The 25,612-nt window shown below is 37.9% G+C and overlaps 1 protein-coding gene across 1 annotated transcript in view; it reads right to left on the bottom strand.

The window, feature by feature from the left end:
* The window catches only part of LOC139144442 (low-density lipoprotein receptor-related protein 1-like), a 144,823-nt gene that overhangs the window by 74,741 nt on the left and 44,470 nt on the right, over window positions 1-25,612 (bottom strand). Inside the window, 18 exon segments of the mRNA XM_070715142.1 lie at window positions 923-1,048; window positions 2,204-2,329; window positions 2,453-2,614; window positions 3,076-3,153; window positions 3,385-3,501; window positions 3,991-4,110; window positions 4,608-4,748; window positions 5,216-5,338; window positions 6,237-6,441; window positions 7,192-7,432; window positions 8,672-8,843; window positions 9,263-9,502; window positions 14,432-14,561; window positions 14,841-14,854; window positions 15,373-15,544; window positions 16,308-16,530; window positions 17,366-17,528; window positions 18,578-18,826. Of these exon segments, the coding sequence (XP_070571243.1) occupies window positions 923-1,048; window positions 2,204-2,329; window positions 2,453-2,614; window positions 3,076-3,153; window positions 3,385-3,501; window positions 3,991-4,110; window positions 4,608-4,748; window positions 5,216-5,338; window positions 6,237-6,441; window positions 7,192-7,432; window positions 8,672-8,843; window positions 9,263-9,502; window positions 14,432-14,561; window positions 14,841-14,854; window positions 15,373-15,544; window positions 16,308-16,530; window positions 17,366-17,528; window positions 18,578-18,826 (2,802 nt within the window).

Genomic DNA, 25,612 nt, shown 5'->3' with positions numbered 1-25,612 from the left:
GCTACAGATCAATATCTCGTTGCTATAGAACTGCACTTCTTGCAAATCTTTCTTTCAAGATTGGCGTCTTTTAGGTGGTGGCGCTCACACTCAAACTTGGAGAAAGGGAGGACTGTAGATTGTTGACAATGTTTGATTAAAGAACTCTGTAGTTCCTATTGCTCTAATAAGGAAGAATAATGTGCCTCGGAGACAGATACTCAGACTCTCAATCTTTTACGATTCTCTTTCTGTCTACCACTTGAGGGGGCTTATTTTGAAGCTCTTGGAGTAAGTAAAGTTTTCACTGGCTTATAGCTTTGTGAAAATCAGGAACTTTACTTTCCCCCATAGAGATAACACAGGGATGGCAGCCATTTTGAATTTCAAATATCAGTAAATGTTGCGTAATTTGTTTCTCTTGTACCAAAATTGGGACAGAGACTCCCAATTTTTATTCTTGATTTTGAAAGAGCATGGTTAAAAGTTCAGCCCTGTACCAAAACAAACTGAACTTGAACTTGCATTTGAGGAAAATTTGTTTAAAATTTGAAGTCCTTTATTTTCGAAGGGCAAACTTCCTTAATTGGCCACATTTTAAGAATGCAGTATGTAGAAAATGATTCTAAGATTTCAACAATGCAAGCTCATACCGATTGACGTAGTCAAGTTTTCAGGAAAGAATGACTTTATAACTTAAGTGGTACTGAAGCATATCTACAACTTAAATTTTTATCTCCCTTTTAGCGCTCAGCTAATTAATTACAATAACACCAACTTTTGTCATAGTTATCCGGAAGATAAAAAAGTGCGGCCTTTTTTCAGAAATTCTAAAACTTTTTGCCCAGAAATCAAAATGCTTGGACAAGATATATGCTTTGACAGCTGATATCAAGATACAGTGATTTTTTTCCTATTTGTGGCATTTTTTTGAAATACTTACCACAATCAGCTTCATCAGAGTTATCATCACAGTCGTTGTCTTCGTCACAAACCCATTGTTTAGAAATGCACTGGCCATTGTTGCATGCGAACTGGGTCAATGGGTCACACGTCTTGTCAATAGAAGCTGATGGAAAGATCAGCAGAGACAGAAATTCGTTGAAATTCAATTCAGTCAATTATTCTGATACGGCATGATCATTCATAGGAGTCATCTCGCAATACTGATTTGCTTTCAAGTAATGCTGTTCTGAAAGTTTCAAGGGGCCAGTAATGCTAACTTTTTATGATTTTTTCATTATTTTTATTTCATGCGTTTATTGCAAATTCTATATCCTACTCTGAAAATAATGTTTAAACACCTACTATTGAGCATGTCTACATGGCGTCTATATGTGTAAAATGCACTGTTTGAACTCTACTCCAGACCAGAATTCACTTGTCAACAATAACAATGCAGTTTGCACATGTACAGGCTGAGTTGACAAGCTGAATACTGTGTATACAAACATGCTTTGGGGAGTAGAATAAGAAATTATGATTGACATTAAGATTAAAAATTGAAAAAAAATCATCAAAAGTTAGCATAACTGGTCCTTTAAATACAGTTTCTTGCATACAGTCAAAACAATTGTTACAAGTGCTCAGTGTTCGCCTCAAACACAAACAACTTCAGTATGAGTAATCTCCAACATTACTATTGACAAATAAATTCTAATCAAGACTGATAATTTTTTTCAACTCAACACACAAAAGTTGTCAATGAAATCGTATAAAGAGACAGCTCTATGTATATACTACCTTTCTGAAGATAGAACTCGCCTCGAGGATGGACATTCAGACTCTCAATTTTCACAATGTTTTTGGTCTGCCACTTGTGGGTGCTCATTTTGAAGCTAATGCGGTAAAGGAAGTTTTTATGGGCATAGTTTAATGAAAATCGAAAATCTAACTTTTAACCATGGCATTAACACCTGTATTGCAGCCATTTTGAATTTCAAATAAATATTGGGTGAGTTGTGTCTTCAGCACCAGAATTTTGCATCCTGACCCCTGGTTTTCATTCTTGATTTCCAAAGGGAAAGGTTTAAAGTTCCATTGTGATACGTTTGCGCAGAAGTTCAAGTCTACCTTAAGTCTACCTTAAGTCTATCTTAAGTCTACTTTAAGTCTGCCTTAGCAGATAACATACTGAGAGTGCCACACTATACCGAACAATTGGTGCATAATACGTACATGTTCTTGTATGTACATTGTAAGCTCTGTGAGTTGTGCTACTTACTACAGTCAGCTTCATCCGAGTTATCCCCACAATCATCTTCACCATCACAGCGCCACCTTCCTGAAATGCAGTTGTCATTTGAGCATTGGAACTCATCTGTGTCACAGCCAGCAGGTGGCCGAGGAGCTACAAACAGACAAGAAATGGGCACAATGATACAATATATTCAAAGAAATTACAAATATATCTCGTGAGACATTGATTGCAAGTTTGAAGAACACAACACCTAAAAACAACTTGTATACTTACAACAATTTTCTTCATCAGAATTGTCGCCACAGTCATTATCGCCATCACAGACCCAAACAATTCCGATACATTTGTCTTCTGTACGACATTTGAACTCATCTCCATCCACGCATATAGGATCAGTGCAGTTCCTTTCATCTGAATTGTCACCACAGTCATAATCTGTAGAGGAGTTAACATCAATGTTTTTATACCAGAGAATTAACAGTTCCCCTAAACTGAGTTTGCAAAGTGCTAAATAACATGGCAGCCATCTCAAAACTGAGATAAGGAAAAAAATTCCCAATTCAAGTTTTGCAGCAAATTCTCAACCATTTTTCTCATTGATTTTGAAAAATGCAAAGGCTAAAAGTCCTTACAGTAACAATCTTGTAAACAAAGTATATGGCAAGTATTGGGTTGTTGACTGCACGGCAACAGAAGCCTCTTCTTTGATGAGCGGCGCACATGGCACTTACGATCTCTCTAAAATGCCCTCTTCATTGGCCAATATAGATAATCCTACCTTATAACTCATTATTACAGTAATTGAAATTTCTATGACAATTATAATAAAAAGTGGATGAACGAAATAAAACAAGTTCAAAATATGACAAAATGAATGGGTAAACTTCTGGCCATACCTCCATCACACCTCCAGGTCATAGGAATACACCTTCCATTTGCACAGCCAAACTGAGTGAGCTCACATGTTGGATACACTGCAATGATATGAGGAATTCAAAGGCAATTTGGACAAGGAGGTTAACAGCAAATTGTCACCAATTGTAAGTACCGGTAACTAACAGTATTATCGATTTTCCATTGTAGAGACAGCACTCTCGGATTCAAAATCAGTTACGACAGTTTAACGCTGCTTATCATAAGTCTACCGGTACGCCGCAAACAAAAGGAAACAGCTTTATCACAAATTGTTAGCTTTTGACACTTACCACAGTCGCCAGGTTCATCTGAATTGTCACCACAATCATCGTCAAGGTCACATTTCCAATTCAGTGGCACACATCTTCCGCTACCACACTGGAACTGATTTTCTCCACAAGTATTCTCTATGAAATGAAAACATTATTTTTGAGAAGAGGTTTCAATCAAGTTGATTACAAACAAAGCTCCTGCAGATGAAGTTGGGTCTTCTCAAACCCTCTTCCCTCTTCCCTTTTATCACATTCCACTTTGCCACAGAAAACAATAGGGATGTACCACACTATGCTACTGAAAGGGTGACCCAATCATTCATGCCTTTCTGCATCACCGTATGTTCATTGACTACAGTAACTCTGACCCAGAGTTTGTCAAAATCTTTAAAAATGTTGAAAAACTGTTTTACATCAAGTACTATCATCTCCATCTCTCTCTCTCTCTCTCTCTCTCTCTCTCTCTCTCTCTCTCTCTCTCTCTCTCTCTCTCTATTATGCAAAGTTTGTAAATACTATGTATGCTGAGATTTTCAAATATACACTCAGGGCAATTTTGCTGACACTGATAATATGGTTGACAGTATTCACTGACTGTATAAAATTAGCACAAGCAAGACTTACCCCCACACAGTACCTCATCCCCACCATCTGGGCAGTCGTTGTCACCATCACAGACCCAGCGTTTCGGAATGCACTTGTTGCTGGTACACTTGAACTGATCTGTTTTGCATGTAGAGTTGGCTGAAAATAAGATGAACAAAAAACAAATACAGTTACAAAACAAAACAAAGCGAGAGAAAAAAAACTTTTAAACAATGTTCCTCTTTTGTGTGGAAATTTAGACAAAAAGCCAATGTGTATGTAATATTTCAGGTTTTTGTTGAGAAAGTAAGTTGCACATAAATTTGAAAAACATACTGTCTCTTTTTGGAGCAGTAAAGTTCAATCAAAGTGACCTCAAAATTCATAAAATGAGTTTCTGTTACAAGATTTTACAATTTTGAGTGACTTCTTTCATTGTTGATAATTCTTCAAAAGTATTTTGCAACTCATTTGAATTGACAAAGATTTATTTTGCATGCTCTGCATGTGAGTTTGCGTACTTCTCTGCAAAGTTATTTTATCAATATCTGACTTATAAGCCAATGATAGTAGACTATGACATCACTTTGTAGCCACATTATCAAATCTCAGTCTGTAGGATGAGGTCAAATGTTAAGACATAAATGAAGCCTTACAACAGGTCTCGATGTTTTCATCTGAGTTGTCGCCACAGTCGTCGTCGCCGTCGCATTTCCAGTCAGCGATGATGCAACGTCCATTATTGCAGGCGAACTGATAATCCTCACAGGTGGGCCCAACTTGTCCGTCGGTATTGTCTGTGAGAGAGAGAGAGGAAACTCCAGCAAATGACAACAAAACGGGACAGTCTCACTGACTGCCTGTAGTGCACCAAGAATACAGATTTCTATCATACCCTTGTCTGAAAGATTTACTACAAGTGGAAACGAAATCCAGGCAGTGACCTAATTATAAGCTTTTAACACTAAATAAATTAAATAAATTAATATAAATTAATATAATTATGTTGCTTTTGACTAATAAAATTAGGATAACTCAATATAATTATGCTGCATTTTACTGATAGAATTTGCATAAATCAATATCATTATGTTGCATTTTACTGATAAAATTTGCATGAATCAATGTCATTATGTTGCTCTTTACTGATAAAACTTGCATAATAAAATCTATATAATTATGCAGGATTTTCCTGATAAAATTTTCGTAAATCAATATAAGTATGTTGCACTTCAAGCATTATACTGTAGTGCTAGACACTTACTGGAGCATGAGACTTGATCTGATTGGAGTTCATGGTCATCAGGACAGGCACAGACTTTGCCGTGGGGAACAGCCAGACAGAGAGCAGAACAACCACCATTATTTTCTGAACATGAATTGCTTCCTACAAGGACAAAAAACAGAAATTATGAGAATAAAAAATGTGAATTACATCTATGACTTTTAAATCGCAACATGTACATGTAGCTCTTTAAAAGACAAAATTTTATGAGAATGGGGAGGAGGCTAAGTGAGTGTAAAGGTATTGTTTGCTGCCCTCTAGAGTTGGAACTATGAAACTGACAGCTTACATTACTCACTGCAATAGTACGCTGAAATTGACTACGCTGCCTGAAGGTCTGGTAAAGTATCTGAAATTTGTGAATGTTACAGATAAGTTGCCACAATTGAAGGACACCAAAATATTGACACAACAAAACCAAAAGAAACTGTGGTGAACTACTTAAAGGGAGGGGTCATCGGAACTGGGTGTGTGCGACTTTCTTTGGGTCATCGGAACTGCGCGTGTGCGACTTTCTTTGTTTACAAACAATGTATTTAGTGCATAATATCTAGATGCATCACAACAACATAGTTTAACATTTAAAGTTTGCGATATTCATTGTTTACAAACACATTTTACCTTTCATCAATCGCCAACATACTAGATACAGTGTTTACATGTTATAGGTTGAAGGGGGACCCTGGCAACCTTTGAGCAGAGTTCCAACGATCCCCCCACGCCCCTCTCAATAAAACCATCTTCTTCATGTGCCTAATTTTTGAACTCTTCAAAATTTGTGTGAAAGAGTCTACACTCACAACTGAATACACTGTACTTGGGTGAAACCAATATAATACACAAAGAGGTGAAAGAAGGCATCGATCAGGATAAATTAACGTGAACAAAAAAGTTCCATGCACTAGACAAGAATGAGTTGATCATGAAAATACCAAGCTGAGGAAGGCACTGAAAAAAAATTAATACAAAGATCACCAAGAGATTTGCAAGAATCTTTTACCTTCTTGAAGCTGTTGATCGTAGACACCGATCTCAAATAAGGGTGGATTGTCAACTCGTACCAGCTCGGGGGTACCGCCTCTCACAGGGTAACGGTATATCTTGCCAAGCCTGTATTCTGACCAGTAAAGGTAGTTGTTGTAAAAAACCAGACCGAACGGATGCTCCAGGATACCGTCAATATGGAAATCATCCCTATGAGCCACCTATCAAAAGTTCAAAGGTCACAAGAACGAGTGAGGATTTCTCATTGCATGTATAAGAGTGTACTGGTACAGTTTGAATTCATTAACATTTACTTTTTTTTTTACACAGAAGGTTAGTATTTTTGCAAAGCTTTAGAAGGACAAATAAGTGCTTTGGGAACCCTGCTGCTGTTTCTTGTGATGCCTCATTGAAATTCCGTTGATATACAGTGGGCAATTAGCCTGCAGCTTAAAGTGGCCCCGGTATACTTCAGTCTCACCTAAAAGACAGCTTACCATACTTTATACCGCGGCAACCCACACTTTCAATTTTGTATTTTGCGCAGTGATCCCCCTGCACTTTGCTGCTGATGTTTATTCAAAAGAACTTGCTTTAAACTTGACTGCAATGTATTTTGACAAAGAACACAGACATATCACTCTGTGCAAGACACAATTGCATGTTAACCCTTTGAATACTGTAATTTTTCCCACCAGAAAAACAACATTTCACCAGTTTTATGAAATTTTATGTATTTTTTTTTATAATTTTGGACAAACATTTCATTGGCTACAGTTTTTCATCAAAATTTTGGCAAAAATCTGAAAAAATTTGACTGGGGTACATTTTGTAAAGGCGTCGAAAATTAACTTTGGCGCTCAAAGGGTTAATGAAAGGTCTGTTCCACTTGATGGAAAATAAAGGTAACTAAGTTATTTTCTTCTAATTTACAGAAATGCCTGGGTTGCTACGTCAAAATACTGACTTACGGTTTGTCTGTCAGTACCATCCAAGTTGATCACTTCAATCTTATCATAGAAGGCATCGGACCAGTAAAGTTTGCCACCTCTTCTATCGAGAGAGAGACCGTTTGGCCATAGGAGTTCCTTTCCTCTTACTGACAGTGACGAGACAAACTCAGTCCGATCTGAACCATCGAGCTTTGCCCTCTCAATTTTGGCCGGAGGGTTAGTTCCTGCATCCTCGGCCCAATCTGCCCAGTAGAAATAGCTACAAGAAACAAATGATTATAAATTACCCAGACATCTAAATGAGATAGTTATACAGATACAGTCAAACCTGTGTATAGTGGTCACTCACTGGACTAAAGTAAAGTACATGTGGCGGTGGCCTTTCTATAGAGGGTGGGGTTGTGGCATTACTTTCAGGGTGTGTGGTATGCTGAGTGGTGAATTAGGAAAAGATAACAGCAATAATTTTATTTTTATTTATTTTATTTATTCTTTATTTCAGACTGAAATGTCCATATAAGAAAAATACAAAAGGAAGCACCTGAAAAATTCTCTCAATCCCTGGGATATAATGAAATTCCATAACATAAATCTTGAAAATCATAATAAATTTATTTAGCTTATGAAAGCTTGTAGTGCAAATATAAAATTGGTCAAAGTAGATTTTCATTTCTTGCTTTCCAGTCTGAGTATTTCTTGACAGGTTATTCAAAGTCAGATATATTGACCATTATACACACAGGTTTTGTTCCCCATTGGAGCAATTACATCCTTCTGCAGACAGGAAGCTTAGTTTTATCAGTTATCTGTGGCTCCAGAATGAAATCAGCTATGTTTTGTTACATCTTAGGCAGCAATCATGTGTGGGGGGAATGCCACTATCAACACTCTGTGTATTGTAATATCTCAAGATCTCATTTTCAAGGGTGGGGGGAACATGTCACCCATTTGTGGTTATTTTGAGGGGGATTTTATTTATGCAGGGGGGGATTCTGCAGTCGTGTACTCTGGAGAAAAGCCTCAAAACATCAAAAGATCTTTTACAGCAACACCACAACACTTATAGTTCTTTTACCGGTTCCATGATGCAGTGCGCGCCAGGGTATACAAAGCGTACGTTACGCATAGAACTTTTTAGCCGTAGGGTACACGCAGGGTATGTTAATCATAGAACTCTATGGCAGATTACACCCTGACCTATACCGTATTGTCGTCGCTGATGTTTAGATTATACACGGGGCATTATTTGGTATTGCAAATTTGTGTTATTCGTCTATAACAATCCGTTGTACAAAACAAATAGGCATGTTTCGCTGTTTTGAGCTTATATACAGTGTTTGATAAAGTCACTGCAATGCATTGTGGGATAACCGGGAAAAGGTCTATTGACTTAAAGAAGTCCGTGAAAAGTTTTGTAACACCTGTTCTATTTGAGCTTCAAAGAAAATAAAGTTACATGACAATAAAACATGAATGACCCCCTGACCCTTTCACTTACCCACGTCCAGGATCAACCACTATTCCTCGGGGGTGTCCAAGGTCTTCATTAATGAGGGTCTTTCTGTGATAGCCAGTGAGGTTAGCCACACTGATGGTCTTGAGTCCATCGTCTGTCCAGTAAATGTTCTTCCCCAGCCAATCGACAGCAATGCCCTCACAGTTGTAGATAGCTACACAGTAAGATATGAGGAAGCCATCATTGAGTATGAAGTATGCATTCCTTTGGAGTACTCAGCTCGGACCAACTCATAAGTGAAGGTAAATAATACTTGTTTGCGTACTGATGATTTCGCATCAGTGGTTGTTTGAAGAGCTTGTTAACACTCTGCCAATCTTTTGCTTTCCATCGAAATCTTTAGTGACAAATTAAATTTCTTAATTAATTAACAAATATGATCATAAAGAGGGATCTGTTAATTTTTTTTCATAAAAAAAATAAGTATATTTTTTGGCATGACGAATTAGTTGTTAAATTATCAATGCCTGTGTTTGAGGTCTCAAATATTAACTTCGGTAACGTCAAAATAAAGTGAAAAACACTTGTCTGTTATAAGAGGGTAACAATTTGAAATAATATATTCAGACTTACAGGTCTCTATCAGAGTTTCCTTCTCGATGGAGTTTTTCTTTTGTCGACCAATTACAAAGCGTGTGCTGTCCGAGTAATAGATGTAATCTTCTGCCGCATAGAAGTCAACACCACGAGGGTTACCAAGGTTTTCCACTGGAATGATGATTTCTCCGGAATCTTCATCCGGATCAAACGGAACGCCTCTGATGGTTCCCGGCTGTCCTTTACCATAGAACAGGAACTGGTTTGATGCATATGCTGCAGAAATACAAGGGTATGAATTAACTCTCGGGGACACGTGGTTATGTATGCCCATCACCAAGCAGCGTGTGAGCAAGACAGAAATGGTGCATTTTTTTATTTTTGCTTCTTTAGCTTAATTTTCTTTTGCTATGCAGCAGCACCACAAAATGAACTCAAGCCATACCAGTCAGAGCCAAAAAAATTTAACCACTCTTTCAGCCATTTTCTTCAATCACGGCCAAAAAGACAACAATTTAAATTTTTCATCAGAATATATCATGGCTGATTGAAGCAGCGAATTCTTTGTCAGTGATGTGCAAGGTAAAAAGTTCATTTATTTCTCTATACAACAAAATTAAACAGCCATTTTGTCAAAGACTGGGCATTTCACAAGCCATTCAGCACAATGGAACAGCCATTTTGTCAATGACGGGGCATTTCATAAGCCATTTAGCTAGCATTTCATTCCAGGGCGGCTAGTCACATCACTTTTTTTAAGCTGATATGGATTTTACTCCACACAGCAAACGTGTGCAGCTCGCCAGCTTTTGTTATTATTTGCTTCATTGATTCATATTACTAATATTTTTTTGCATCATTAGTGAAAAAAAATATTCTAGCAGTGCAACGTGAACAACAATAGAAGAAACGATGGGAAAAATAACACAGAAGATCAAACAGATGGACAGAGGATTTGTAATTGTAATCACAAACAGAAAGTATAGACAATTAAAAAAAAAAGGAAATGTACAACAGCAATGCAGGTCAAATATAACACAGATGTAATGGCTTGATAGAAAGGAAAATTATTCTTCTTTTTCTTTCAGTTTTCTGGTGATGTCCGAATTATTTTTTTTTCAGAAGTAAAATGTGCTAAATACGCCTGTGTGGTGTGACAGTGATTTGCAAAAGTCTGGTTGCTCAAGACGAGAACCTCAGTCCTTCTAGTCTTCCATACATTGGTTCATTGGTTTCTTGTCACTTTTAAAGAATATGAATTACAATTTTTTCACATTGGACATGATGTGTTTGCTCTCAGGAAAAAAAGATTTACAACTTCACACTGTTACTGGATCATGTTTTAGCCTTTGGATATGTGAGATTACAATATACCATTATATAATATAATATAAGCCTTGTTCGGTATGCACCAATAATGCTCAGTAATTTCTGGCATAATAAAGAGTTGATGTCATGGTTTTGCGAAGGAGGCATTCCTGGAATTTTGAAAGCCAGCCCCTAGAGCTGAGAATGTTTCTCCCTATAAAATGGTCGTCAACAACTCTCCATGTTGAACAAAAAATGGCCAAATGATAATCATGAGATGGTAAGTTTTTCCACTTGACCCTTCCACCCCCATTTGCTAGTATTTGGGTCCTCCCGCCATATTGAAATCAACAGGAACGTACCATAGTCAGTCAAAGACCTGTACACAATTTGAATTCATCTATTCACCCCAATTCCCTGTCAACAGGCCTACAATCATCATTGATAACAATGGGTTTGGACCAAACCATGTTGGTGACAGGGTTAAACCAATGCATGGGTAGACCGAGAATTTATTTACAGCAGAAAATGAATTTGAATATGCAAATTTTGAGATCAGTACAGAATTCAGACATCGATGGCAAAACTGAAAATGCGGCAGCTAACTTTTTTCTGGAAAGCGCACAATAATTTTTTTTACAAGGATCGAGAAAGAAATGATAGAAAAGGTGACGGAGGAGGATAAGGAGAACGTTACTTCCTGGATCAGGTAGGGGGGGTTTATTTTTTATATAAGAATATTTCACTCAAGTACCTTCATCTGGAATAAAGAAGATTGGTGATGAATATGGGATGGAAGGAAGCAATGGAGAGATTGAAGTGGTGTTAGTATAGTGAATCTTGCAATGTTTTTTGTAGTCATAATGTGTGTGTGTAATATACATGGAATGTTGCAACAATGCTTTGTACGTGACATTTTCAGTGTACAATGATGTGTTCTGATGCATGTTATGATTTGATCATCGTTTGTGATGCAACATAAATGTACGTTTAGTATGTGATGGGGCTGGGTTTGTTATATCCTGGGAATGTTAGCTATTAGTTTGCTATATGTATGAATTCTGTTAAAATTCTGCACCTACATGATGGCTTGGATTTAGTGCCGCATGTTGGACAGATGTCCAATGTGTGTAAAGTGAATGTATTGTTTAATATTTAGTAAAAATGTTTTTTTTTGTCATGATGGCTCTAAGTAATTGTTTCTATCCACACTTCTACAATGATTTGTTGATTAATTGCTTTTTCGGAAGTAGCTTCATTAGATCTTAAATGAAAGCTTCTGTTAAACTAATGACAGATGAAAGATTAGAGTCTGATCTAAATGTTAGCACCGATTGGTTTCTTGGTTAGTGTCTATACCATAATAAACGGAGACAAATACATCTGGTTATGATTTGTTACGAATTAGCAGTTCCTAATGGGCTGGTTACTGAAGGTTTTGATATGTTAAGAATTAGCAGTTCGTAATGGGCTGGTTACTGAAGGTTATGATTTGTTAAGAATTAGCAGTTACTAGTGGGCTAGTTGGGACAGGCTAGCTGTAAAAAACGGTTACAGCCTGGCATCGCAGGTTGCAGTGGTATGATACATGTATGAATAACTAGTCATGGTAGATGGGTATGACGAGTTATGTATTTTTCCTTATTCCAGTTGTTAATTTGAGACTTGGAGGAGATAAGGCAATGGTACAACAGATTAAATTAAGACAACAGTTCGAGAATAATTAAACAGTTGTAGGTACAGAAAAAAGTGGCGATGAAATTCTAAGTTATTTTTTTAAAAAAGCTTGGAACTCTACTGTCTATGGAAAAATATGCTGTGAAGAGCATTTTAATAATAAACACAAAATACAGTCTGCAAAAAACAATGTGTTGTACTACTTGAGAACAATACAGGTGATAATGAATTATTAGTTATCAATGATATTGTACCGTATCTGAAAACAAAAGTCATCAAAAGTCACAAGCTGATATTTATATTCTCTGTTGCCTTCTGACTTAAAATACGCACCTAAGTTACTTCATTAACATTCGTTAAAATTACTGTTGTTTGATTGGTCAGTGTGTTGGTCATGTGACTGGGAGTATGAATGGTGTAAGATGTGATGGAAAACAACGTGATCATCAAAAATACATACAGAAATTCAAAACATGAATATGACATTTGATCAAATTTATTAACAAGCAAGAGAACAGTTAGATTTATGATTTATTTTGACAACACGAAGTACTAATATAACAAATTGTGTAGATATGTTCCTCTTCTACAATTTCACTATGAATATACCAGTATTTTGGTACACAGAACCAATTCTCATGGTTTATCTCAGGCAGATTCATTGTACACTCTTCTCTACTCTGTCAATATCACTCAGTGAAGATGCACTCCCTGTAAGCTCAAAAGTTTTTTACTAAAACGCTCCAAAAGAAATCAATTTTTGATAGCCATTTGTCGGCCATGTTTATTAAACACATGAAGATCTCTTATAACACATGAACAAGACAATTGATTCTGAAGAAAGTTTAGTGAATTTTGAAAGAACTTGTTTTGATTCATCACTGATATCTGACAGTCAACTGTTTGCTTTTTGGAAGAGAATCAAGCAATTTTCAAATATTCCGGCAAAATTACAAATAATATGAGATTTCATCGGCAGCAAAGAGAAAACACATTTGATTTAATACCTATAACATACGAAAGTATGATCAAAATTAGAACAGTAAATCGAGAACACCTGTAACACACATGGAAACCAACATTATGATGTGGCGATGTGTAGGGTAAATACAAAACACCACAAACATGATGAAAACACCAACTGACATTTAACATGAATTTACACTTTACAGTCTACACCATGATTCCTGCAACAATGAAAACATGCAAATCACTTCCAGTTTTGAGAGATTTTTTCAACCAATACTGGTACTACCTATGGAACGGCTCTAATTGGTAGGATGGGGACGACTGGACAAACAAACTAACGGTCGGAAAGTACAGTACGAGTGGTTGTGAAGATTACGGAAAAGAAGGGGGAATGTTCACTTCTCTGAAAAATGTTCACTATAAATGCTTGGGACCAACTAGTAAGCGCTCACAATATATTTTTCTTTGTTGACATGCAAATGTACCAAAAAAATTCTAAGACAATGCACAGGAACAAATTAGAAATTTCAAATATTAGGTGGTACTGTATGTTACATGTCCAATGCTTAGTAAAATCAAGTCAGTTTCTGGACATCAGTTGGTATGCCGTAATGGCTGTTCAACAGGTAAAACATGCAACATCCTTATATCCCCAACAAATTTACGCCACCCAAATGGGACCTGATATTAAATATGAACAACAAGGGTAGCTGTACCGCTATTTCAACAATATTCATACATTAATCAAAGACCTGGCTGATGATTGCCGTGAGTGTTCACCATCTAGAAATTGATATTAGCACAAGTAACACGGTGCAGATGGAATGAGACACGTAAATTTTGGACACCAGCCGACATTGGTGTAAAAATAAACAGTCTTTTAAAATGAAGAGAATGGGGAGTACATCATCACAGTGCCCAAAACAATTTTTCAAAATGTCTAGCTGTACAAGTTATTGCAGTTTTGATTCACTTCATACGTACATACAGGGTAATTGTTCATGGATTTGGGACGTATCATAAGTTCAGAGAAAACTCAATGCACATACTTCACAGTAAACTAGATTGCTACATTTTCTTTTGAAAACCTGAAGAGTATTTCTGGTGCTCGCGCTGATGACTCTCTTCCCAACATAGGGTTTCAAAAACAGATTGCTTTTATGACATAACTAGTTGTACACATGTGTACTGCCTTGATTTGGATCAGGGGGGGAACTATACTACACTACAATATAAACTGAAAATACATACCAGTGCAAGATTTGCCATCACTGGCCAGCGAATAGCCAGCCACACATCTGCAAAGTTTGGCACCAGCGGCTCCTATGAGACACAGCTGTTCACAATCACCTTTGCCATCGTTGCTTGCATTCATGATCAACTAAAAATGAGAGAAAGTGAAGATTCAAGATTACACACATTAGGATACTCACATGGTCACTCAAACCAAATGTATTTTACCTCTGTTTTAAAAGTTACAATGAAATTTCCTGAGACCATCCCAGTTTGATTGATGTCAATACGAAACTTGAATTATGATGTGTACGCGTTCTTCAAAATAATACAGCCTCTATACTGTAAAAGTATTCATTACATTTCATTGTGATTTTCAACTGCACTTTAATCTTATAATGATATATTTTCACTGTCAGAGATTCACCTCCATGGACTCTCCTGAAAAACAGTTCACATTTTCCCCGAATAAAGGAAATTTGTCTCTCAGGGAAAAGAGAATCCTTGTGTTTAAATTTATGCTTCTACCGTATTCTGCAAATGGTCATAACTTTACCTTACTTCAAAAACAATGCCCTCGTTTGTCATATTTGTCAGATTATCGGTAAATGTTAATATTCAGTTCCATATTTTCTTCTTTTTTCCAGGTTATCTTTACACGGGCAAGCTCTGAACTTGCATTTCACAATGTGATCAATTGAATCAAAAACATCCCTTGGCTGGGATTGGTATTGATCGCTAAAATCACTATCTCACATATCATACATGTATAGCACAGTGGAAAGTGAGTTCACTGCTCTTTTTGCCTCAATGTGTTGGTCTGAAGAACACCAATTTTAATGCTTGACATTCAAATACTATTTTTTTCTGACAAAAATTTCTAGGAGCAGGGCGTTTCAGTGCAGCAAATAAGAACTTCTCCTCGGACAGAAATCAAAATTTGCAACTCTTTTACTTACTTTGTTTTTGTCTGTATGTATGATACACTTGTAAGGCTCCGGCACGGTTCATACCATCCCTGATCTGCTCAACCGCTCCTGTAAACTTGTCTACTTTAACAATGCTGTTGTCGTGCCAGTTGGTGGCATACAGAAAATTTTCAAACATGGTGATGCCATACAGGTGCTCAACCTGAATGAAAAAGATTTAGATGGATAAAAGGTAGCAAATTTTGCAAATTTCTCATGAAAACAGTATGGGCATCGTTGAAACACTGTCTGACAAAATACTTAACCTGCTATTGTACTGCTGCAGGTGATCGAAGCAAAAACACAGATGTAAATGCATCATAATTCAAATACACAATCATAAATATGGATTTGTTGTTGTGTAAACAACCTTGAGAAGTTATGATTTGCGACTATGCATAAAATAGCTTACAGAATGCTTGCATAAATTTATAATGCTGACATTCAAAAATCTGACAGGAACCATAGAAATTGGCTTTGACAATGTTACACAGAGTAAATGCGCAACAATCCAACCACAGAAATTATTGCAATTTGCCATTTTGATAGATGAAACGTTTCAAATTTGCTTGAAATTTCTGAAAGTTTTCTTGAAATTGTCACCATTATTGATGACTTTCAGCTTTGCTTTGACTGGAAACCTGTAGAAACAAAATCTTTCACAGCAGGTCTCATACCCACTATGTATATCAATTATGGTTTATATGTTACATCACTCTTTGAGCGTGTGCTTGATCTGATGCATTTACCCTCATCTATGAGTGTGAATGTATGATCGATATTATAATGTAAGTAAGGTAAACTTTGAAGAAGTGTTTTGTGAATGTTGCCAGTTTCAGACAAGGTCTAAGTCACTGATAATTGATGCAATTTCAAGTTAACTTTAAAATGTTCCCGCTGTTCTAGTAGTTCAAAAGGAAACACACCTGTTCTCCATTGACAACACTCCTCCTATGCGTACCGTCATAGTTCATGCATTCAATGTAGTCAAGGTAGGCGTCCACCCAGTATACTTTCTTCTGACTGTAATCCAGGGTAACTCCGTGAGGAAAGACAACCTTGGTTTCCACCAAGGTGCGTCGGTCCGTTCCGTCCATGTTGGCTCGCTCTACTTTCGGGTGTGAACCCCAGTCAGTGAAGAACATCAGCCTTCGAATGAAGAAAGAAGACGACGAAATCAAAATGTGATGGTCTTACTGTTTTGTTTACAGCAATGATGATTGCAATGTAACAGCACTGGTAATGTGCTCAATTACTTGTCGCTTGGGGGCGCTCTTCATGAAAGTGTACATTACATATATAATAGAGCAAAGTAACGAAAAAGCTTTCAGAAACAGGATTTGCACTAGCTATGTCTTTGAGATTTCAAGAAAAACTTTTTGAGTTGGCAGTTCCAGATGACAAAACTACAGGCACATCAAATGAGTGGCCCTACTGCGTAATTCAATACAGTATAAAACAGGTGTGAATTGGATGAGCCCGTTATATGTAGATCATTTTATCATCCTTCTAAAAAAAGCGAGTACAACACCTTCAGACCAACACAAGCTATGGTACATGATATAATAGCTCTGGAGAGACTAAGAGCAAAATGTACCAGGAGCTCCTATAGGTTCAAAATACAATTATCTCCTTGAATGTGCAAATGAGATGTATACTGTCAATCTCTTCAAATAATCCTAAACCCTTTCACCACTGTGGTATTGTCCAAACTCATGGCTATCAATGGGGTTTTTGGAACTGTCCACAAGGAAGTGGGGATGAATAGATCAAAAGGAGACTTGAAATACTCCTACAATGCATCCCTAATACTGAGTACTCAATGCACCAGCCCTTCGACGGTCACCAATTTTGCACCTTTCCCATCAGCTCAAAAGCAAATTCCCTGTACACAAACATCCAAACTGTACCCTTCTCAGGAATCTCTAGCAAATCACCCAACCATCCCACCCTCAATACAGCCACAATGTCAAATAAGACTTACCCTTGCTCAGGGTCAAGTGCAATACCCCTCGGATTGACGAGATCAATGTCTATCAAGGCCACACACAATGAAGGTCCTGGTTTACACATGAAAATTCTATTGGCAACATCATCTACAAAGTAAAAGTTGTTTGCAACCCAGTCGATTGCAAACTGTTCAACATCTACAAAGAGAGACAAAGAAAATATCATGATCACATGCACTCTACATTTTTTCAATATAATATTTAAAGGGCCAGAAACTGTAACTTTTGATGATTTTTTCATTATTTTGTTTTTTTTGTCAATTGCAAGTTATTGTTCTACTCCAAAAAGCATGTTAAACACCAACAATTTAGATGGCCAATGTCTGTATACATGTAGAATGCACTGTTTACATTTGAATTCCTAGACTAGAATTTATTTGTCAACAACAACAAAGCAGTTTACACATGTACAAGCTAAGTTGACAATCAAACTGAATACTGTGTATCTCAACATAGCAAGTAGAACAAGAAACTGTAGGGTAGTTGACATAAAAAATAAAAACTGTGAGAAAATCGTCAAAAGTTACACCTACTGGCCCTTTAAAAAACCTTGTACCTTATAACAACTGTGCAACAATCATTTGTGATGGAATAGAAAAATGAATTTGAGAGTTTTTAGCCTGCTAAATTTCCTGATATTGTCAAGATATAATAAAGAACACAGATCATCTAACATCTAAGTGAGGAAATTGAGCGCCATGTGTTCAAATGGATGAAAAATGTTTGTGAGAGGATTCCTATGCATACATGCACCATGTCTACCATACATTGTACATTGGCATGGAGGCTTGTGAATTTGATTGGGGTAGCCGTTTCTTATTGATATTTTTCAAAATTATACAAGCAGTACCTGTCCACAATTGACCAATTGACTACTACAATGTTATAAAATTGATGTACCAATCACACTATGAACATGTGTAGGTCACGCCAGAATTTCCAGCACTCAAGGTTTATTGTGATTCATTAAGGCAATGGAAAATTCTGGAATTCCAGGCAGTCAAGGGTGTTTTATACATTTGTATACAGATACTTAAATCAGTAAGTAAATCAACATTGAGGAGTTGTAGTTTGAAAGTAAAATAATGCAGATATCAAACAGTTCTGGCACATTAGCCACTTTACAGTACACATACATGAACTGTACATGGTGGGTCAAAATGGGACAGTTAAACAATATGACTTACGGTCAAGGTGAAAGAAGATTTCGATTTCTTCAATATTCTCTGGATCCATGGTATTTCCATGGGCACATTTTAGTTTGCTGCCACCAGTGCCAAGTTCATGATCAATCCAACACACTTTCTCCTTCTCGCGATTGAAATCCAAAGCTGCCGCTCGGAGGGCTGGGATGAAGTCCTGGGTGAAGTCGCTGCCGTTGAGAGAAAGTGTCTGTATGTTTATCGAATTGGCCACAACCAACTTGGGTATCTCATCTGAAATGTAGATATTTGTGAAAGAGTTTGATCAATACCAATCTATGAAAAAAGTCTGGCCTCTTACAACCCTATGCCTTGCAGCTTACCATACAATAATGAATTGATAATATTACATTTCTGTTGATGCCACACCATGCTATACTGGGTTCCGTCTGATATTGTCCATATGTGGGTACTTTATATTTATTTTTTATTTTTAAATCCATCATCCAACAGGCAGAACACCCAATTACAAGATGAGGTACATAGATCCCACTACCCAATGGAGCAATGAGGAGTAAAGTGCCATGCTCAGGGGCACAACACTGTGATTGAGTCTCGGACTCACCATCCTCTGACAGTGAGTCCATTACTCTGGACTTACCGGGTCTAAAATCACCATCCTCTGATAACAAGACAGGTACCCTAACCACTGCACCACACTGCCTCCTTATTTTGAACTATTATATTCAGTGGTAACCGTTGAATGATACCATAGGTCACCCCGGGGTCAGGGTTCAAAGGCTTTACTAACAGAACACAGTGTAATGGATTTACCCCTTTCACCACCATGGTTCAGCCCATACCACAGGCGACCCAGACACTATCAATAAGCTTATTATTGAGTTTTTCTCACTGTTTTCTCTATCAGTTCCTCTCCTTTTCTTCATCACAGTCCCTCTATGGATATAGGGACTGTGTCTTCATGCTCTGACTGATCGGAGTAAATAAAATAAACGGTTATATAACCTAAACTAGCCTCTTGACTCTTTATTCATTTTACACCCCATTAGGGAGGAGGTCATTTCAAACAGGCGGTACCTCGCGCGGATTCCGGGGTATCCCGCTCATACGTTTACCTCGGTGATTACCGCACCTCAGGTGCCGTGAATATTCATGACGAACTCATTACCGCAGGCTGGAGTTGGGCCATTCACACCTTTATTTTAGTCCCTTTTGCCCTAATGATCGAGGTATCTCCGCGGCATTAAAACGTCCGCGGTAAGTCCGCGGGAATTAAAAAGCTGGGAGGGGTGACAGCTGTGCTGCAGTTTACGAAAATCAACCTGATTTTTTTTCTTACTTTGCGCGATAGCTGGAGGGACGTGCTGATTATTTTTAGCCGCAGACGTTCAACACTCGTCGAAGGGTCTCAAATTTCAAAACAAAAGATCAAAGGTCAAAGGGTTGAAAACTTGTAGCAATTTTACTGCAGTCTCTACATTTTCGCCTACAAATTACTATCGTAACTGATCATATATTACCCACCACATTTCACGGAAATGCTCAATAAAATGTTAAATAAAATTTTCAATAAAATATTAACTGAAGCAAAACAATGGATTGAAGCTCTGTATTCAAGATTTTACAGAACAAGGTAGGTATGCTCCAGGTTTTAAACGTTGAGCAAACAGAAAAATGTGTTTTACAAAAATAACCTCGAAATATTTTTCATTTTCTAATTGGAAATTAGTGTTTTTTACGTTGTTTGCATTGTAGTTTTCCAAGTATGATTGAGAAATTTAACATACCAGCTAGCGTGACTGCCTTGAAATTTATTTACGGATCTGGTCGAGAGCAAGTCAAATAATATTCTATGCATAAAATTTGACAAGCTCTGCAAAATGCCGCAGTGGCAAACTGATCAAAATCATGATCGCTCATGCTGTAATGCTGCCAGCTGACTGATGTCAACAGTAGACAAACATGTTTAATACGTATCCTTTGCCTATGACAAGTATTTAACGTCAGTTTTCAGGGTAATGTCATTATTAGGGCAAAATTCGAACGCTGACATGCTCCCGCTTTCTACATTTGCGGAATTTCCGTTTTCTGTGTCCGATCTCCCTGAACTTGCATTTGATTTCATCATGTTGAATAACGCTTCACCGTCTATGTAGTGATTTATTTTCGATGTCTTTCTCCGTCTGCTTCTGGTCGTTTCTGAATCCTATGTGCGTTTTTTTAGATTCCCTCGCAAATACGCTCCGATACATATTTGTTCTGTCTGAAATAGTGGGCCCGAACACGGCCTTCTAGACTATCTTACGACCAAAGGAAGTGTATTGTTTGCACGCTTCCTCTCGATCAGACATAAGGCAAGCTAAATATTCTGATAACAACGGAACGGGACTTGTTTTAGTTGATATATTACGACAAATGGTGACGAAATTTGAAGTATCAACGAAGGGTCCCGCACAACCATCGCAACATGCTGCCGACGCGTCTCACTGAACAACAATAACTGCCCTGGCACGAACAGTTCAGACAATGCAATCGTGAATCGTGATATCGGTGAACCTGTTGCTATCAGCGTAGTACTAGTACCGCGATCAGCGAAAGTGTATACTGGGAATCGCTCTCGAGGTCAACCGGTAACCTTGCTTTCCCGACTACAGTCCGAATTATTCCGACGTTCACGTCGGGTATAGCTTACCATAGGACTAACGATACGCCCACGAATAGCCGACCATTTCCGAATGAAGCCGACGTTTGTTTCGCTCAAACACGGAACAGAAAGTCGACGTGTCTTTGGAAAATCGGAAAGAAAGAACCGAAAACTCTCATTCATCAGATCGTACGCTGTTTGACGGACCCACGCGTCCGCTAAAAAGGGAGAGTGGCGCACTGAGTGTGGAAGTCAATAAAGTTGCTTCAACACATTTGATATTTGACAAACTGTTAACGATGTTATAGGTGTGACCGGCGTTTATCCCGTTTTGAACAAAAAACAAATGAAAGTGTTACATTGCCAAACAATAAATACGCTGAAGAAGACAGGCCACCTGACAACGCCGGGGGAGGTAGTCGGCTGAACGCAAAGATGATAATCATTTGTAGGGTTTCATTCATTTTTTTCTGAGGAATGATGCTGAAGCATTCACAGTATTTTGACTGTCATGAAGGCAGTATCCAAAGACTCGGGGCGTTTAAACAGAATGTAGGCTACAATTGATTAATTGAGTCTATTCAACGTATGTTGCTACTAAACCACAGTTTGTGGAGGGACTGTGACTAAACACTGGCAATGCACTAATGCAGACTTCGTGCGTAGTATTGTAGACATCAGTGATACACATTAGTGTTGCAGGGTTGACGAGTTCAACGCCCTCTCCGCAGTCAGTCTCACGTTCAACAGAGAAAAGTCGATTTCACATGTCCCCTGATGACGCAGTGCCTCGCGAGGGCCGTGTTTTGAACTAGAAAAAAAAGACAGAGTTGAAACCGACCGCCACAACGAGCCAGCATCACCAGATGTTGAACCGGTTATAACGCGGCCAAAATTACAGTTAAACTTACCGAATAAACGAGACAAGAACTTGTCTAATTTAAAAGCAAACTGCAAAAAGTGGGCAGGTTTTCGCGAAGCTCGACGGCAAAATCTATGAGGAAACATATCCACGGTTTAATAGTTCAGCCATGTATCTGATAAGTTAAAAACAATGACGTCGCTACCATAACAGTACAGCACTACAACATTTAATAATTACACTACCGTCAAATAACATCAGCAGATAGTCAAAATAACCAATATTTGTCGCGATATTTTCGGATGTTACGACCAACCAGAGGAGATCTGGGGTTGTCCTGTCTTGACCTCGAAATTGCAGCGGAAATATTTCCCAAACCCGATGTCGCCGTCACACGTAGTCAAAAACCGTCTGTTCGCATCTAGTCTCGTGCCAAATAAAATATGTCGCTAAGTTTCGATGAAGTTTAAGCTGCGAAATTGCCATTTTAACATTTGTTGTAGATCGCTGGCTGATCCGGATATCGGGGTTTTTTCTCTCTCTTTGTTGCAATTACAAGTGCAACACACAGAGCACCTACGGTTTATTTGACGGGATCACAGAAAACTGATTACATTATTACTTCGAGTGGTATCTAAATACAACCCCGTGAATCTTTGAATAACATCGGGATGTGTAGAAACATAACAGATCGAACGGGATCGGGATCGGGAACCTGAGTTGTCGGATCGAAGTAACGTACATTCAAAGTTCAAAGTTCGTGCATGTCGTTTTTTTTATACCACGTCGCACGCTCCCAATTCTGAGAAATTGTCTTGGGACCATACTTCTATCACAACATGTTCCTCGCCACCCAAACAAGCTTCTGTGTTCAAATTTTTGAAAGGGAAAAAGATAGCTCCGATCTCGGGTGTTCAAATAAATAACCAATGTTTGTCTACCTTGTTTATAACATAGTAAAGTTGGTAAGCTTATGCATTACTAAAACCATGACGTAAAGTTTCGCACTGGGGAAAATTTTTAACGTAAGCTGTAGAGTTTTATTATTGCTTCAGAACTTCAATATTGTTCAACAAATAGACCTTTAGCTGTAAGAAAGAAAACATACTTACATTACAAGCATTTTTACGTCAAGTTATACCATGGTCTCTTTCTTTTCAACATCACGTTTCTTTGTGATCAGTGATGTCATTTTTATTTTAGAAATATGATCAACTGCCCGATGTTACAGTCGGGAAATAGTACAGTTTTAAAACTGCGAGCATCTTTCCAATCGGCGTACACATTATTGGTGGAACCGAAAATATTTACATTAAAGACTTCCGCATGCCCTTGGATCACCATATCTGTACATGCAATGCTACATTGTTGCAGAAGTTTTTTTGCACATTTTTTGTGTGCGTGTTTGTTGCAATTTTTCTAGGTCACTTCGACAGACAGTACGCATTGAAAAGTCCCGAGCGCGATTTCTAATTTAAGAACGCGTTTTAGGAAGTGCCAGATGACCGTTTTAGGATCCCAGGAGGACATGCAATCTGATTCGTTCAACGATAGACACTAGTGTCACTCAACCTAAATTGCGGTCGACCTCTTCAGACCCCGGTAAAAGCCATTACTGATATGACAAGTTGAACACTGTCAGATGACCGTGTGCGAGTCCTTGCTCCTTCGCTGGACTTGTCACACATCGGCGTTACTGTCGGCAAGATCAGAAGACTACGTCACAAGCTTAAATGACGTGCCAAACGGTGCGGTTTTCCGCGGGACAATTTATGCATGCGAACTCATTAAAAGGCGCTAACTGCTTTACCTCACGTCCCGGCAGGGTAAGAGGGACACCGCGGACTCCACGCGAGGTACCGCCTGTTTGAAAATGACCTCCTCCCTTACACGGACGTTTATCTCTAATACACACATCTTGTAATTAATTAGTCAACAAAACTAATTATGCTAATCCATGGACTTATCAAGGGTTGGTCAACATTGGAAAGATAGAGATGTGTTCAGTAACCTTTCCTGTCTTTTGCGATGTTGACCAACCCATAAAATCCCTGATAAATCCACGGATTAGCGTAATTAGTTGTGTTGACTAATTAATTACAAGATGAAATGTCCTTGTAATGGGGTGTAAAATAAATAAAGAGTCAAGAGGCTAGGGTTAGGCTATATAGTCATTTATTTTATTTACTACGATCAGTCAGAACATGAAGAAAAGGAGAGGAACTGATAGAGAAAACTGAGAAAAACTCAATAATAAGCTTACTAATAGTGTTTGGGCCGCCTGTGCCCATACCCATCGTATTAATCAATGGTGAGTGTGGACCTGTTTACAGGGAGCTGAGGAGGGAACAGGGTACGGCTTATGTTTCGATATCAAACAATGCAAAACCCTCATCCCATATGCAAACATTCAAATCATACACACCTGCCATCGAAGAAGACAGAATTTTTCACATGCTAGAAACCCTATACAGAACGGCACGGAGTTGGCTGGTTCTATGCACCGCAATGCACAGAGGCTTTTGCAGGTTTTTCTGTTAATTTATTTAGCATGGTATAATCAAACAACTTATCATACGATTGCAAGAATTGGTTTTATGCGCCTTCTGTAGTTTTATAGGAGGGCCATATGTGTGTCCTTCATCCAGCTCCATACTGGCATTTAGACAGAGTTCCAAAGAAAAGTTGTCATGATCTCGTATGAAAATAGGCTGATTTGACGCCCCGCACAGTGATTATAAAATGTGTAATTATATGGTTTTCAAGAAAAAAGTGTGCACTTGGTCATTAGCATGGAAAATTGTCTCCAAGTACGCATCCAGTGATCCATGGAGCCATTTATGCCTTGCCACATACGGTACTTTGTGACATTTTCGTAGTAACAAAAAAGTAACAAACGCTGAATCTATTAGTATTACATTGATCTGTTTCCCCCTGTTTTTATATTTCAACTTTAGAGACTTTCTTTGGCTCATTTTACATTTAAATCATTAAAAGAAAACTATGATCAGTTCACAAATTTTTTGTCACGTCATTGTGTTACTCTGAGATCATTGAGAATTATTAGCACTTTTCTCTGATAGCTTTTCTCAATTCTCAATCTAGCAAATTATGCACCCCGATTTTGACATAAAACTACACTAAAATTGGCAGACAGTATATCTTGATTGACTTTACTGAGAGGTTCAAGGTCACTGCCAAATTGAAAATACTGCAATCAGCATAAAACTAGAATGGCAGGTAATTTGAAATATGAAATCATAACAGGTTCAATAATCAGTATCATCCTTGGTCAGTAAATTAACAGGTCCAATAATCAGTATTAGCCTTTGTCAGTAAATTAACAGGTCCAATAATCAGTATTAGCCTATTGTCAGTAAATTAACAGGTCCAATAATCAGTATCAGCCTTGGTCAGTAAATTAACAGATCAAAGAATCAAATAGAAAATGACAATAATAATCATGCAGGTATCTTGAACCACTGCTTCGTGGTAGGTGTCCAGAATGGGTTAAATCTTAAATCATTCTGTGTTGCTAGCGTTAGACAGAATG

This window comes from Ptychodera flava, chromosome 11, assembly GCF_041260155.1.
Source record: "Ptychodera flava strain L36383 chromosome 11, AS_Pfla_20210202, whole genome shotgun sequence".
Taxonomy (NCBI): domain Eukaryota; kingdom Metazoa; phylum Hemichordata; class Enteropneusta; family Ptychoderidae; genus Ptychodera; species Ptychodera flava.
The sequence above is the reverse complement of the archived record's forward strand: the minus strand, read 5'-3'. Positions and strand labels throughout refer to the sequence as shown.